The sequence below is a fragment of the Oscarella lobularis genome, chromosome 3 (genome assembly GCF_947507565.1).
Source record: "Oscarella lobularis chromosome 3, ooOscLobu1.1, whole genome shotgun sequence".
Lineage (NCBI taxonomy): Eukaryota > Metazoa > Porifera > Homoscleromorpha > Homosclerophorida > Oscarellidae > Oscarella > Oscarella lobularis.
In genome coordinates this window covers 495376-510217 of record NC_089177.1, presented here as the reverse complement: position 1 = coordinate 510217, position 14842 = coordinate 495376, and the positions used below count along the sequence as shown (strand labels likewise).

The following is a 14842-nucleotide window of genomic DNA, read 5'->3' as shown; positions in this document are numbered from 1 at the left end:
ACGAATACACAATCAGATATCCTCCCCCGTATGATGGAAAGTCGTACGGACCTCGAGCGGCGGCGATTGGAGCGTCAGAGAGAAAAGGAGAAAGCGCTGATTTATCTGAACGAAAACCGCGGACAAGCTGAGTGCGAGAAAGTTCTCAACGAAGCGTGTCGAGTCAAACCAGACGATTTTTACGGATTCCTTGTATAAAAAACATATAGCGTAAAAAGAAGAAATTGATTTTCTACCTTTAGGCAAGGAGCTTTGCAAAATTAGCTCAGGAGCCTGTAGTAACAGCCGTAGAAAGTGTGGCTTGCGTGGACGGAAAGACATCGAAGGTAGAGGTGCACTGTGTCCTTCATGGAATTCAACAGGTATCTCAAGTGAACGTCGCTTACTTACCTAAAGGCATCTTCTATTTTTCAGGTGATCGGCTCCTCCGTCTGTCCCCCGCCTCCGCCGCCTGAGCCCATAGCAGAAAAGAGCACTTCTTCATTTGGGAAGCGCAATAAATCGAGACCCTCCAGCGAAGTGGCTGTAGATCGACCGCCAACGCCCGCGGTTACACCTGAGGCTGTGGCGGAAGTCATTGCCAAGGCAGCCAAAGTTCTGATGGGAAAACCATTGACGAACTTAGAAGACCTAGACAAACAAGTGGAAGATAGTGGTGCCGAAATAGGGAACAAGAGGGCCACAATGGCCGTTTCTCTAGCTCTGGCTCAAAGCATAAGCCAATTGCGGAAAGAACCGCTAGCAACGATTGTGAGCAAAAACAAGGAAAGGGACCCAATTTGCCCAATTGTTATGAGTAAAGTACTAAGCGGCGGGAGACACGCAAACGGAAAACTGAAAGTAAGGCAATTTTATGTAATGCCATCAAAGGAAGTTGACTGTCAAAAGGTAAGTCACAAAATTAGTTAGGTATGTACCTTGGGAGCTAAATTATTAACCAATGACCATAGGGGCTTCAATACATTCTACGATTTCACGCTAGTTTGGGCAACGTGCTATCACTGAAAAGCGGGGTCAGTTCATAGAACTACGTACCTCAGTAGAGGTATAAATTCGGCTTTATACATAGCCTAGTTCAAGAGCAACTCTTCCGGACGGATCCTACGCTCCCAGCTTGGATAGAATTGAGCAGGCGCTAGATTTAATGCAAGATGCATTGACCGCTGCTGATCTCGAATGGGACACGCATCTAATCCTGGGCGTAAATATCGACGCTCAAACGTGCTTCAATACGGTACGCAAACACTGTGCGCAGTAGTACGAGAATGAGCCCGTTATTAATAGGAAAAGAATAAATACGAACTCACTGTTGGCCAGTTGAAAAGCTCCGACGATTTAATAAATTTCTACGCCGATCTCATCGCTCAAAAGCCTCACATTCAACTTCTGGAAGATCCCCTAGCTAAATCAGTACTAGCTCAAACAAATGTAGCCATCAGATGTGCACACCTTTGTTTTTTTAGGACGTTGCTGGTTGGACTAAGCTGAGGGAGCGTCTAAACGAGAAATGCACGCTACTTTGTAGCTATGAGATGACCGTCCCGTCTCTCCCATCTCAAGGTGAGGAGGGCGAGACCGAAACGGAACCACAGGAAGATATCCAGCCAGTCGTTCGTTCCTACAACTGGAACGAATTCCAAACAGTATCTCACTTGTCGCGCACGTTCAGCACAAGCGCAACGGACGAGAAAATTGCTCTCGGGTTTTCGGACTTGGAAGACATTGATTGCCTCGTTGATTTGGTAAGAACAAATGATCATCACGCGGTTTCATGCAGAGAACGGCTATTTCTATAGGCTATTGGATTGGGGAGTGCCTACGTCAAACTACCGGGGCCAGCAAACGGTTTCTTTGCTACTCAGTATAATCGTGTGACAGAAATACTAGTTAGTGCAATCAGCGACGAGTCTGACAACTGATAGACATATCCAGCTGAGCTCTACCTATTTTACCGCAAAAATGCACGAAGTCGACGTTCTATGGGTTCTTGCTTAGGAGCAGCAACCTCCTTTGCTAAGCGGCTGCGTCTTTGTAATATGAGGAAATGGATTGACGAGAGATACTTTGCTAGCTCCATTGGTCTCCTTCTCTTCGCCGTCGGTGCTTTCAAAATTAAAATGATTAGCGTAGCGAGTACCTTTGAGAATCTTTGCAAGAGGCGACGCCACTAGGGTGCAGGGATTTTGTCAACAGGGATAGGGAGGATTTGGAAACCCGTACACTACACTTTTCCCCCTCATGCAAGTACCTTGCTTTGGAATTCCAGCCTCAAAGACGTTAAAAGCGTCAAACTCCAAACGCTTTTCAAAACCAAGAATGTCGCCTAAAGAAGAAACCTGTACTTTTCCCCCACACGGACTATAAGTTTCCAAGACTACCTAACGTACCTTTATAGATTACTTTCATTGGCTTGGCATCTCTTGCCTTGTCGTCACCAATTTTTACAATACGATACGTTGCAGAGCAAAACTGGGCTCCACCTAAGAAACCACGCAAACGGTGTCTTCTTACCCATAAGCTCTGTCATTTCTCTACCTAATTTCTCCTGGATCTTCTTTAGCTTTTCATCTTCAATGCTATATCCCGAAGCGGTGACAAGTCTCGGCTCCTCAAAGCCAACCTCTTGCGCATACTGCACCAACTCGCTCCACACCATTGCACCCGATACGCATTCACCCCACAAGACTTCATCTTTTTTAGCCTCTTCCGGTACAGCCCTATCAGAATAGACGTCGCTGAAATAGAGCTCCCCGCCGGACTGGAAACCAACAAGAAATGATTATTAGAACCCGAGAAGAGAGCACCTATGCGCACTTTTAGAACTCTGAACGCTTCTTTTAGCACAGACTTCTTATCGGGGCTCAAATTGATCACACAGTTGGATCTAGAAACAAAGTAAGTAGGGGTTCATTGATCAGAAAACATTCTTACACTACGATATCAAATGAATTGTCCTCCAAGCCTGCTTCGCCTAGTCGCTCGATATAGCCCTTAACGAATCTGACATTCGGCTTTGGCAAGCCAAATTTTTCCATGTGATAATCAACGTGCTTGTTTGCCACAGCCAGCTAAAAGGAGTGAACATGCGGCTTAGAAAGGGGTTATTATTTGCGCTAATGACTTTGCTTTTACCTGTTCATCTGTCATGTCAATGCCAACGACGCTTCCCCCTTCTCCGACCAATTTGCTCAAAACGAAACAGTCGAGGCCAGATCCACTGCCGAGATCAAGCACATGCACGCCAATCAAGCTCTCGGGAATTGTCAAACCGCAGCCATAGTATCTGTTCAAAGTGCGATGGTACTCACAGACTGCCGTAAATCTATTTGCGCTAAATGACAGTTTACTTGCTTTGCACTTCGTCGTGACACTGTGAAATTGCTTCGCGAATGTGTTTGGGCCATTTTCCGACGTTCGACGTCGTGCACGCGTTCGTTTTCAGATCAGACGATCCGGTTAGCCGTTTTCCGTAATACTCCTTCACCGAATCGGTCACGGAAGCCCCTGACGGGCAGTTCTTCTTCGCGGGAGAACAGCAAGAGCTCATGCCAGTTGAACCGTAGCACGAGAAGAACACGTGTAGGGAATTCAATATTTTGGCTCGTGTGATGTCAGCATGATGTCAGCATGACGAAACGAAGCGCACGCTAGGTCAATGTATCTGTGGCTGCTCTACTGGTTTGCGTCGGCGATACAAATCGCCTTCTGTATAGTATGCTTAGGTAACGTGCCTGTTTTGCGTTCAAAAAGTCTACCACGTATTTCGCAGCGTCTGGACTGTATTATCTCGCCGATTTAGTAGAGGAGTACACAGTTATCACGAAACGCATAATAAAGGCACTCCTATGGGCAAGGAATTGAATAAGAAAATCCCACCTTCATTATGAACGTTTCTCTTTAGATTGTAGGTCTTGTACATGCGGGTCTTGCTGTGTTTGAAGGCATTCCACTCACGGTAATTGGAACGAGTTTTTTGGCGAACGCTGTTTATGCTCTACTTCTGAAAAACTTTCCTTTCGTCGAATTCACGTCTCTCCGCTTCGTTGGGGGCTTCGGTAAAACAATGATAGCTCAATACAATTTTAAATTATTGTTTTTACTAGGCATGCTTGCGCTTAATCATTACATCGCATTCCAGTTTTTTCTAACTGTCTGGCACCCCTTTGCAGAAGTCAGTCAACAGAAAGGCTTTTGTATGCATCTCAGTTTTTTCATTTTTTTAGATACTGGCTTACTTTACTGTATGCCTATGGCTAGTGCCGTTCATCTTTTTCGTATCTCTTTCAGCAAGCGAAAACGTACTGCCAACGATGGCAGAAAGAACACATGGTAAGCAAAACATATAGAAAGTGCAGTTTTAGTTTTTATCATACCGTTTCTTTGCAGTGAGCCTTGATCCAAGTGACAATCTCTTGTCAGGCAAACGAAGCCGACGTCATGGCGTTCTCGCTCTATTCAACTACGTCTTTGACAAAACACGAAACGCAATTCCTTTGCGAGCCAAAACTACCTAGCTACGTAGACGTACGAACAAAATAGCAGTAATCTAACTATACATCTCTTGTTGTATTTGCAGTTAACTACATAATGTATAACTTTTTCGCATCGTTGATGTGAAATTGTTCTTGCGTTTTGGGGCAGGTGACCTTGTTCTCACTTGAATGAGCAGCAGCACTAGCCAGAGCCTATGAGAACACATATAGTCAAGTGACTAGGGAAGTCAAGTGGGCAAGTGCTAGACTGTTATCACCGTTTTGCTGTACACTTGACCATTGGGAAGAACTATGGGGGGATTGTGCTCATCCATGCGTTGCCCGCTTATGGCACAAATGAGACGGGATTGGCTGAAGTGAGCAAAGGGAAGAGGACGAGCCAATTCGTTGAGCGGTGCAATGCAGACCGGACACTCGGGATTCCGTTCCTGTTCCTTGTAGCATTGCCTGATATGGATCTCGTGTGATACACTAAAAGTTGTCTTTCATGCACTTGCTACCTCGTTTTGAGAGCTGTCAATCCAGCCTGGAGCGTTACGGAGAGCAGTGAGCGGCCGTTGAGCTGATGCAAGGAAAAATTGTCCTGACGGAATTGATCAATGAGAAGACGCCATCTGCTTTCATCAAACAGTCTCTACGTGTATGAAACGATGATAAGCTAATATAGCAAGTAATCATACCTTATATGGAGGACACTGAGTGCTGTCTGAAAATGCAAGAAGAGCCATGACAGATTGCATTTCTCCTAGAAGACTCTCCTCCACTGAGCTGAAGTACTTCTTTGCGTATCTACATGTAGTTGATCGCTGAGAAAATTAATACAGTTATTTAATTACTTTAAAGCATCTGCTGTTCGCCTCGATCGAACAAGCTCTACAAAATCTTGTACTTTGACATTGAATTCTAGTGTGCTCTGCGCGGAAACGAGTCTTGAGGAGCAATTTTTCCCACTACCTCATAGTCAGTCTCACCTTTATTTTTCTCAATTTGTATCGATTCTCGTAGCACCACGCCAAGCAGGGTCCCGTTTCCCGTCTCCTCAGCGCCTCCTCAACTTTTCTTGACACCATAAACACTTCCGTATCAACCAGATTCTAAGAAAAAATTTTCAATAGCCCCCAACACACACTCTCTCACCTCAATATCAGCCTCTTTAGCCAATAGAGACGCCGTGTCGTAAAACCCCGATCTCAAACAATGATCAACGAGCATCCGATCGATTCTCTTTTCCTTCCACGCTCGCACGTCGCTTGACGAAACGCCCGTGACACCGCCATCGGAAGACGCATATTCCTCCAAATGACTGATACGCGTTTTGCACAGACGAAGGCATTCGTCTTCCTGATCGAAGCACTCCTCCGCCTACGCGAACAAAGGCACGTCGTTCTATGCCATGCGCGTCCTTTCTGTGTGTACTTTTCTTTTGAGGTTTTGAAGTTTTTCCACCACGCCCGTGATTGCGGTCTTCGCTTCGGAAATTCTCATCTTGCGCCCGTCGTTTATGAGCCGATCTGTTAGTTCGTTAGCCGCTGTCGTTACGTAGGTTATTTCGCGGTCGATAGAGCGTTGCGACATGCGGAATTTTTTGTTGAGAAGTTCGTAAGGAACCTAGAAACGTGACGAATTCGAATAAAAGGAACTCCAAAGCGTTTCGAGTAGTGTTTTAAATGCGTTTTGTTGAATAGAATCTTTGCTGTACCTTCAAAGTCGCGTGTTCGAGAGTTCGTACGTCTGCCATCTTGGCTTCCCAAGTCCCGTGCCTACGGGCGTTGAAGCACCGACGAGCGGACCAATCAGACGCCAGCGAGCGCGCAGCCGTCAATTCAAACTACTAACTGGCAGTAACTGCGTCTGCTAGTTGTTTCTCGCCAAATTCTCGGCATGTCCGTCATTGGAAACGTCGTAATCATTCATCGCAACGGTCGAGATGGCCGCGCTTTCCCCATTTCGGCTGACATCTGCTTATTCGGCAGGTAGGTCGAACATAACAACGCAATGCGTTCTCTAGCAAACGATTTCCTACTCGCATTAGAGACAGAGACTGCGACATACGCGTTCAACTGCCAAAAGTCGCGCAAGAGCACGCAAAATTGACTGCGAACGCGGAGAAAACGGTAAGCAAACCACGCCCCCACACACAACGTAACACACCGCGAAACCCGATTCTATTCAGTTCGATATCGAGAATCTCAGCAACGCATACGATACGTACGTCAACGACAAGCCGTTGACGGGTCGCGCGCGTCTCGCTCACAAGGACATGATCAAGATCGCCGACCGTTACTTTCGATTCGAATATCCCGGAGAAAACGTCCCCGTCGCGTCGCCGCTGAAGGAAATACCGTCGTCGAAGCAGAAGCGACGCACGCCGACGCCGCCGAGAAAACCGAAGCCGAAATCGTCCAATTCGTTTCGTCCGCTTGCGCCCTTGTGCGAAGAGGGGGAGGGGACTGATGACGTCATTTCCATGGAGACCGATAGCGTTGACGTCACGAATCAAGTAAATGATGTCGATGCCGGAAGTGCTTTCGAGCCGCGACGGAGTATTCGTTTCGGTCCCATGCTGAGTCCCGAATATTTTGATAAGCATCTTCCACCGAAGATGCCCGTGAAGCTGGGGCGGACTCCAGATGGACGCCGACGATCGTCTCCGGGCTTTTTGAAGACGCCAAAGCGCAGTCAGATTCGCCGGAAAACGCTGGATCCTCCGCATCTCGACTTTGACGATGAGAAAATGGATGAAGCCGATAGCTCAAAAATTGATCGCAGCGCCGTTCCAAAGAGAATGGCTACTCCTATGAGAAAGGAGATCGAAGAGGGTTTGGAAATGAAAGCGACTAAGAAAAGAATGGCTACGCCTATGCGCGAGGAAATTGAATCGGGCGTTCCTTTGAAGGAGACGAAGATGAAGATGGCTACGCCTGTGAGAAAGGAAATAGAAGAGGGCGTCGAATTGAGGCCAACGAAGAAGAGACTATATACTCCTCTGAGAAAAGAAATCGAGTCAGGGACTGCATTGAAGGAGACAAAGAAAAGGATGGCTACTCCCATGAGGAAGGAAATTGAAAAGGGGACGGAATTGAGGGAGACGAAGAAGAAGATGGCTACTCCTGTGAGGAAAGAAATAGAAGCTGGCATCACTTTGAAGGAGACAAAGAAGAGATTGGCTACTCCCGTGAGAAAGGAAATTCAAGAAGGACTTGAACTGAGGCCAACAAAGAAAAGAATGGAGACTCCGATGCGAGAAGAAATAGAAGAGGGAATTGAATTGAGAAAAACGAAAAAGAAATTGGCTACTCCTGTTAGAACGGAAATTGAATCCGGGGTGACTTTGAAGCAGACGAAGAAGAGAATGGCTACTCCGATGAGGAAGGAAATAGAAGAGGGGCTTGACTTGAGAAAGACGAAACAGAAGATGGCTACTCCCGTTCGGAAAGAAATAAAGGCCGGGGTTGCTTTGAGAAAGACAAAGAAGAGACTGGCGACTCCAATGAGGAAGGAAATTCAAAAGGGTTTCAACTTGAAGCCGACGAGGAAACGAATGAATACGCCAATGAGGAAAGAAATAGAAGAGGGACTGGAATTGAAGACAAAGAAGAAACGTATGCTCACTCCGTTGAGAAAGGCAATTGCACAGGGACTCCAACTGAAGACGACGAAGAGAAAGATGGCGACTCCAATGAGAAACGAAATCAAAGCGGGGATATCGTTGAAGAAGAAGAAACGTCTCGCTACTCCGATTCGAGAGGAGATTGGCCGCGTGGCGGCTCGGTCTCTGTTGCGACGCGCAAAACGAAAGATGCAGACGCCGCTGCGTAAAGCGATCGAAGGCGGAATGACGCTGCGACGAGCGGCGCAGAAGAAAGCGGCGGCCATTGAGCGCGTAAAGATGGTGGAGAGAATTCCGTTCAATGAAACGGTTGACGGGTCAGAGATCATGCGATCGACGGTGTCGCGAAAGAAAGCGGAGATTGCCGGACGAAAGGTATTGAAGGGTGTGAGACGATTGAAAAAGCCGCCGCCGACGACGACGACGACGACGACGACAAAGCCAGTTTTTCGATTTACCGGCGCTTCCGGTCGCAAATCTTCGGACTTTGTTATGTCGCCGGTTGCAAAACGAGCTTGTCTCGTCGAGGAAAAGGCCGTCGCGACGGAAATCAACGTTGAGGACGTGTACGAGGCGAATTTGTTCAAGACGCCGCAGCGAAAGAGTAAAAACGCTCAAGAGGACGTCGAGGCAAATTTCTGCCCGACTATGTTTGCTACGCCGAAGTGGCCGAGCCCGTTGAAAGAGAAGAAAGAGTCGCTTTCGGCGTTTGATGGGCTGACGCGATTGTTCAGAATGCCAAAGATGAAGAACGATGCCTCGCCGGAGAAGAACTTTGAGTCAGCGCTCTTTGCAATCCCGGACTGTGGCGGCGGAATGGTCCTGAGACGATCGGCGCGAAATCGGGCTCCTTCTGTTCGAGTAGCGACGGCGCAGAGGGTCACGCGGGCGACTAGGAGACGAGGGGCCGCACCAGCTCCTGAAGTAGCGACGGTACCCGAACCTGCTGCCAAAGTGACAACGAGAAAGAGAACGACGAAGAAGCAAGCACCAGTTGCTGATGCGAAACCGGTTGCTGTTGAAGTGACGAAGAAGAGAACAACGAGAAAGCAAACGGCGGCACTAGCTGTTGAGACGATGGCGGAACAGGCTGCTGAAGTGACGACGACGACGAGGAGGAGGACGAAGCGAGCGGCCGCTGCACCGGAATCTGCTGAAGAGAATCCGCCGACGTTGAGGCGGAGCGCGAGAGTTCGATCGCGAACGGCTGCCGGTCAGGATGTGGCGGCGCTGATGCCGGCTGCCACGAAGTCAACTCGTCGGGGAAAGAAGGTCAACGTTGATCCCGCTCCTGTAGCGATGGATATCAAGCGTAGCTCTCGACGGCTGGTGAAAAAGAATGATGAAAACGATCAGGGAATACTGAAAGCGCCGGAGAATTACTACGTAACCCCGGAAAGGCCCAAGCGCAAGCGAACGACGACCATTAGCTTTAACGACGTCGTTGAACACAAGCTTATACCCAAAAGGAGGAGGAAGTATTAGTACCATATAAGAACTACTGTAGTAACTGTGTTGTTGTCCTTTGCTAGAACTGTTTTTCATTGCCATTTGGCCTTGTACGTGTATGTTCACCAAATAGTTTTCTTTGCCATGTTAAATTATACATTTATTATCTATCGTATGTATCAAGTGTCAGTCGCGAGGGACAGCTAGCTGCTACTGACCTTACAAAATTCTCCCGTGTCCAGGTTTTTTGCCATTAGTAGGTCTGGTGCCGCATTTGGTATTTTGTGATGTACCCACGGTCGCTTCACGCAGCAATCCTGCAATAGCCACAAAAAAACCTACGTACAGCGGTTGGAGAGGGAGTACAAGCGTTTACCTGCAAATATCGGACAGCAGCAGGGGTAATCTGAGCACAGCCAGCCATGTAGATTTCTTCAAGTCTTGAGCAGCAGTGAGAGGCGAGAGAAAAGATCACCTTATCCGTAAGCGCGTGAATGCCCGAGATGACAAGCATACGAAGCGGGCAGTACTGAGCAAGAGCGCAGACACCCTCGTCAGTCACCTGTACACACAATAAATATTTGACGTTACACAGATTTAAAAAATCGTAGAGACCTGGGTGCATCCCTTGAGGCCAACAAATCTTAACTGTCTGCAGTGGCGAGATATTCCTTGCAGTGCCCCATCGTCGACTGCTGCAACGCCAGCAAGCAACAAAACTTCAATAAACGGACAGTGATCTGCTATAGCATTAATAAATTCCAAACATATCTAGTGAAAAAGGAGAAGTCATTGATCAATTGATTGATTAAATTCTCCTTACCCGTCGGCAGCCAGTAAAGGTCAGCACTTTAATTTTTTCTCCTCTCTCCCGATCTCGAATAAGCGGGAGCAGATCTATAGCCGTAATTTCCGAGCACAGAGAAAAGTTGATATTCTGCAAGACGCGACAATGACGAGATACGTGCTGGCAACAGCGATCGGTGAGCTGCGAGCACGTGCTCAGGTCCAGCACAGCCAAATGATCTCCACAATGAGAAACAATCTAAAAATAATCGACTAAAATTAATCAAAAATTGCCAAGAAGTACTCACTGTCTCAACGGCTGCATCCGTTACGGACACACTGCTAGACAAGTGAAGTTCAGCGAGTCGGTTCAAGCCGCCGTCGCCCAAGGCTCGAATTAGCGTCGACTCCATAATCTGAAGACCGTACAGTTCTAGGCACTTTAGTTGAGATCGAATGACGGGCGATTTGGCCAGTGACAAGATGTCGGTGTCAGACACCCCAAAGCAAAACGAGAGCTCAATACTCGCAACGCTCGTCGCTTCAACAAGCTTAGAAATGAATAAATAATAACAAGATAAAGATCTTAGGATTGTAGGCTCACCTTAACAAAAGCTGATCCACTCACACGGCTGCATCCATGACATAACGCCTTCGTCAAATTAGGACAATGCTCGGCCAAAGCCAATATAGCATCATCTGAAACGTCATGAACTCCAGTCAAATTTATACACTCCTGTGCCAAAGTGCATATACTAAGGTTTAGTCGACTCCCTTTATCTCTTACAAGGCTCTCCTTTAGTGTGGCAGCGACGGCTGCTATTCCGAGTGACGAAACCTTTCTGCAGTTCTTTAGTAGAAGGACCTTTATGCAGGGGCAATTTTCCGTGAAGCATTTGAGCGTCTCGTCGGCGAGCGCGTCAAGCGATTTCAACTCGACGTAGGCGAGATTTTCCGCGTGGAGTTCTCTCAACCCGATCATTTTCAGGCCGGAAGCGAGGTTTTTCAACTCGAGATGAACGAGTTCGAATTGGCTTTTCAACAGAGCGGAGATGCCGTCGTCTGTTTGAGGAATTAAATAGAAAATCAGAAACCTTGGACGTTACGGTCTTGCCTGTGATTTTCTTGCATCCGTCGATTTTTAGATAACGGAGCTGGCAACCGCATTTGCTCAATTGCACGAGAACGCCGTCGATCACCTGATCGTTCCACTCCAAGCAGACGCTTTTTAGCTCGGGTGCGAATAGGTGATACGTCACGGAGGGCAGGAGAGTGGGCGTAAAGAGACGATGGCTGCACATTCGCTCGATCAGCCGTTCCTTGTCCTTCCACGGCAAGAAACGACGCACTTGGCTTAGTATGCCAATGCACTGGCCAACCGAACGTAGGCAAATGTCGACGAGAGTGTGAACCATGCTGTTTTTCACGAGGCGTATTCCATAAATAATCCGGGAACTCTTATTCATGTCGTCGAGATTTCTTCAGCGATGCAGAGCCTTTTCCAGTCGCGCTTCTTACAACGAAACGCCACTGAAGAGTCAATACGACGCAGTTGTAGTTGGAGCTGGTCAGCAGATAGGATAGAAGAGTGCTCGCTTTAGTACATTTCTGTGCTTTAGGTCACAACGGTCTGGTGGCTGTAAGTTGCCGTAACCGCGAAGCATCACCTTCTCTTACGGGTTCTTCCTCTCAAGGCGGGATACCTCCAAAAGGCGGGAATCAACGTCGCTGTACTCGAAAAACGGCACATTGTTGGAGGAGCGGCCGTCACTGAAGAAATCGTACCCGGTAGAGAGAAAAATAAAAGTCACGTCAGAACCGTATAACCCTGAAAAAAAGGCTTTAAATTTTCCCGAGCATCGTACCTTCTCAGTCTATTTCGTCCTAAGATCGTGAACGACCTTCGACTCAAAGTAACCAGAACCGGCGATATGGGGTATACTATTTATTTATTTATTTATTTATTTATTGGAGGAATGCGGATTGAAGATCTTTCTTCGTAATCCGTCGTCGTTCACGCCGCTCGCCGACTCGACGAAGTATCTGCTACTCGGCTTGGACGCGGAGCCGAACGCGCGCGAGATCGCGAAATTCTCGCCGAACGACGCCCAAGTTCGTCGTCTCTCTCTCTAAACGCAACTAACCTAACCGATTCAAATGCCGCGCATTCTTGTCGTTCCCTTTTCGAAGGCTTATGATCGATACGAGGAACTCCTTAGGCGATTTGGTGAGAGAAATGCACGCTAATTGGATATGTCAATTGTCCTTCGCTTTGTTGGTCTTGAACGGATCGCATCTAAAGTCTTTCCTCGTATGGGATGGGCTGTCGTTATCGTTCGTTTACTTTACTGCGCGTCTCTTTCATTTTCGCGGGTGTTCTCGCCCCACTTATTTGTTGACAATGCTAACCACGCGCGTTCTTCACTTCCCGGCCACGCGAGCATTCCACGAACAGCTGACGCGCCTTTTTCTTTTCTCCCGCAGTCGATTCTCTCGATCCTCTCGTCGATCTGCCGCCTCCCGATTTCTCGCGATTGGCGTCGGGGCGCTGGGTTGAACGGCTCGAAACGCTCGCCTCAGCGTCGAATCTATTTAGAGCGAGTTAGTACGAGCACCGGATGTGAAAACCGGAAGTGGAACTAGCTTCTTTTTTTAGTTCGGAACCTTGGAAAAGATTCGGTCGAATTGTACAAATTGATGACGTCTCCAGCTGCAAAGGTTTATGGGTTCTGTAGCGCTTGGGAGAGATTGGGGGTCACCGTGCAAAAAAAAAGTTCTTAGACTCGTGGTTTGAATCGGAGCCGCTAAAATGCACGCTAGCAACGGACGCCGTCATAGGCGCGTCGCTGAGTCCATACTCGGCGGGCACGGGGTAAATGAAGACTGAACGCGTTTTTCAATTTCCGAAATACGAATTGTCTCAATTCTCAGATACGTTCTGCTCCATCACGTCTCGGGCGAAGTGGACGGTATTAGAAACGCATGGGGCTTCGTAGAGGGTGGCATGGGTGGCCTGTCGGCGGCGTTGGCCAAAGCGGCGGAGACGCTCGGCGCAACCATAAAAACAAATGCGGTCAGTCAGTCAGCGAATTGCGGTGCTCTTTTTTGTCTAATTCATCGCCTTTGCTGCACATGACGTTGAAGCCTGTCACGTCGATTTTGACGGATGATCGCACCGGTGCGGCGCGCGGGGTGTTGCTCGAAGATGGAACGGAAATAAGGGCCAACGTTGTTTTGTCTAACGCGACGCCGGAGGTGACGTTCGGAAGACTCGTAGCAAAGGTGAATCGAGACAAAAAGGACAGGAATTCGGCGGGGGAGGGAATGTAACTGGTCTAGGAAGCGTTGCCTGAAGGCTTTCGAAAGGAGATCAGTGGCATTGATTATCGCTCACCTGTCACGAAGATTAACGGTACCTTTGATGATACTTTTTGTTGGTGAAATCCCATCTTTTTTTTGCCCTCCTAGTCGCTCTCGATCGTCTGCCGTCGTTCGCGACGCTTCCTCGACCGGGGCCTCATCTCGCCTGCACGATCCATCTGGGCTGCGAGACGATGGCAAGTCTCCACGGCGCCTATCTCGACGCCGAGTGCGGTCGCGCGTCGACGGTGCCGCTCGTCGAAATGACGATTCCGTCCGTGCTCGATTCGACGCTGGCTCCGCCGGGAAAACACGTAGCGTCGCTCTTCGTTCAATACACGCCGTACGCGGCGACGTGGACCGACGAAACGAAGAACGCGTTTGCAGACAGAGGTCTGACGAAGATACAGTACATATATCAACCCTATCGCCTCTCTTTGTAGTATTCGATCTGATCGACGTTTATGCGCCGGGCTTTACCGCTTCCGTTGTGGGTCGCGAGGTTTTGACACCGCCCGACCTCGAAGCCATCTTCGGCCTCACAGGCGGAGTAGGAGATCCCCTCAAGTCACAGACAAGTGCCAGTGTTTTATTCATTACATGCATAGAATATTTTTCACGGAGCCATGTCGCTCGATCAGCTCTATTTCGCGCGTCCGGCCTATCGGTGTCCCGTGAAGGGGCTTTATCTCTGCGGCAGCGGAGCCCACCCAGGTACAAACAGCATGACATCGTTTGTGTGTGTGTGTGTGTGTGTGTGTGTGTGTGCGCAGGGTGGCATTTGGACCTAATTATCTGGTTTTGAATAATCCAGGTGGCGGCGTGATGGGAGCTGCTGGACGTAATGCAGCTTTGGTGGTCACGGGAGATATCCGAAGGAGCCACTGGAGAACGTAGTTATAACTGTTTTGCGCGGGAAATCGTTTGTTTAAGCGAGATGCTTCGAGTGTATTAGATTCTTTACGCGCGCAATGACTTCCTGACTCGCAGCGGGTGCGCCTTCCGCGCGCGCCACACGTGGCCGTGGCGTGTCAAGCACGCGCGCAAATGATGAGGTCCCCTTGGCTGACCTTATCAAATATCGGTCAATTGATAATCGATAATTCGGTTTCTTAGACAAGCGCAGCTGCCACAACACAATATA

General features: G+C 48.4%; 7 protein-coding genes across 10 annotated transcripts; 4 read left to right on the top strand and 3 right to left on the bottom strand.

Moving 5' to 3' along the window:
• The first annotated feature begins 33 nt into the window (after positions 1-33).
• LOC136185093 (enolase 4-like) lies at positions 34-2375 on the top strand. The gene is made up of 8 exons (XM_065972159.1): positions 34-192; positions 243-362; positions 415-888; positions 951-1013; positions 1070-1234; positions 1285-1410; positions 1464-1742; positions 1797-2375. The coding sequence occupies exons 1-8, from the start codon at positions 34-36 to the stop codon at positions 1917-1919; spliced, it is 1509 nt and encodes a 502-aa protein (XP_065828231.1). The 3' UTR covers positions 1920-2375.
• Positions 1847-3602, bottom strand: LOC136185100 (arsenite methyltransferase-like). The gene is made up of 8 exons (XM_065972167.1): positions 3348-3602; positions 3133-3283; positions 2932-3068; positions 2815-2884; positions 2536-2758; positions 2388-2480; positions 2249-2323; positions 1847-2167 (listed from the first exon to the last, which is right to left on the bottom strand). Exons 1-8 carry the CDS (start codon positions 3545-3547, stop codon positions 1992-1994), a joined length of 1125 nt encoding a protein of 374 aa, XP_065828239.1. The 5' UTR covers positions 3548-3602; the 3' UTR covers positions 1847-1991.
• A 46-nt stretch (positions 3603-3648) lies between these two features.
• Positions 3649-4610, top strand: LOC136185108 (protein TEX261-like). Its single transcript, XM_065972176.1, has 6 exons — positions 3649-3722; positions 3770-3849; positions 3902-4055; positions 4104-4171; positions 4224-4329; positions 4387-4610. Exons 1-6 carry the CDS (start codon positions 3656-3658, stop codon positions 4512-4514), a joined length of 603 nt encoding a protein of 200 aa, XP_065828248.1. The 5' UTR covers positions 3649-3655; the 3' UTR covers positions 4515-4610.
• LOC136185099 (E3 ubiquitin-protein transferase MAEA-like) lies at positions 4435-6938 on the bottom strand. The gene is made up of 9 exons (XM_065972166.1): positions 6193-6938; positions 5910-6101; positions 5631-5855; positions 5465-5587; positions 5330-5406; positions 5174-5282; positions 4994-5127; positions 4751-4940; positions 4435-4685 (listed from the first exon to the last, which is right to left on the bottom strand). Exons 1-9 carry the CDS (start codon positions 6229-6231, stop codon positions 4581-4583), a joined length of 1194 nt encoding a protein of 397 aa, XP_065828238.1. The 5' UTR covers positions 6232-6938; the 3' UTR covers positions 4435-4580.
• Positions 6306-9727, top strand: LOC136185072 (proliferation marker protein Ki-67-like). Its single transcript, XM_065972124.1, has 3 exons — positions 6306-6466; positions 6526-6607; positions 6667-9727. Exons 1-3 carry the CDS (start codon positions 6375-6377, stop codon positions 9586-9588), a joined length of 3096 nt encoding a protein of 1031 aa, XP_065828196.1. The 5' UTR covers positions 6306-6374; the 3' UTR covers positions 9589-9727.
• LOC136185085 (F-box/LRR-repeat protein 2-like) lies at positions 9683-14118 on the bottom strand. Of its 4 annotated transcripts, none has more exons than XM_065972144.1 (9): positions 12683-14118; positions 11453-12634; positions 11126-11400; positions 10943-11074; positions 10647-10889; positions 10376-10597; positions 10168-10323; positions 9929-10114; positions 9683-9869 (listed from the first exon to the last, which is right to left on the bottom strand). In XM_065972144.1, exons 2-9 carry the CDS (start codon positions 11802-11804, stop codon positions 9756-9758), a joined length of 1680 nt encoding a protein of 559 aa, XP_065828216.1. In that variant the 5' UTR covers positions 11805-12634; positions 12683-14118; the 3' UTR covers positions 9683-9755. The 4 variants fall into 4 exon arrangements, with proteins under 4 accessions (XP_065828216.1, XP_065828213.1, XP_065828214.1 ...); XM_065972141.1 differs by having other exon boundaries at positions 11453-13687; positions 13733-14118; XM_065972142.1 differs by having other exon boundaries at positions 11453-13673; positions 13733-14118.
• Positions 11800-14670, top strand: LOC136185087 (pyridine nucleotide-disulfide oxidoreductase domain-containing protein 2-like). The gene is made up of 16 exons (XM_065972149.1): positions 11800-11905; positions 11958-11977; positions 12033-12126; positions 12178-12251; positions 12313-12450; positions 12529-12565; positions 12823-12939; positions 12995-13056; positions 13113-13210; positions 13270-13411; positions 13483-13620; positions 13678-13750; positions 13807-14091; positions 14142-14248; positions 14307-14412; positions 14513-14670. Exons 1-16 carry the CDS (start codon positions 11803-11805, stop codon positions 14593-14595), a joined length of 1677 nt encoding a protein of 558 aa, XP_065828221.1. The 5' UTR covers positions 11800-11802; the 3' UTR covers positions 14596-14670.
• The last annotated feature ends 172 nt before the right edge of the window (positions 14671-14842 follow it).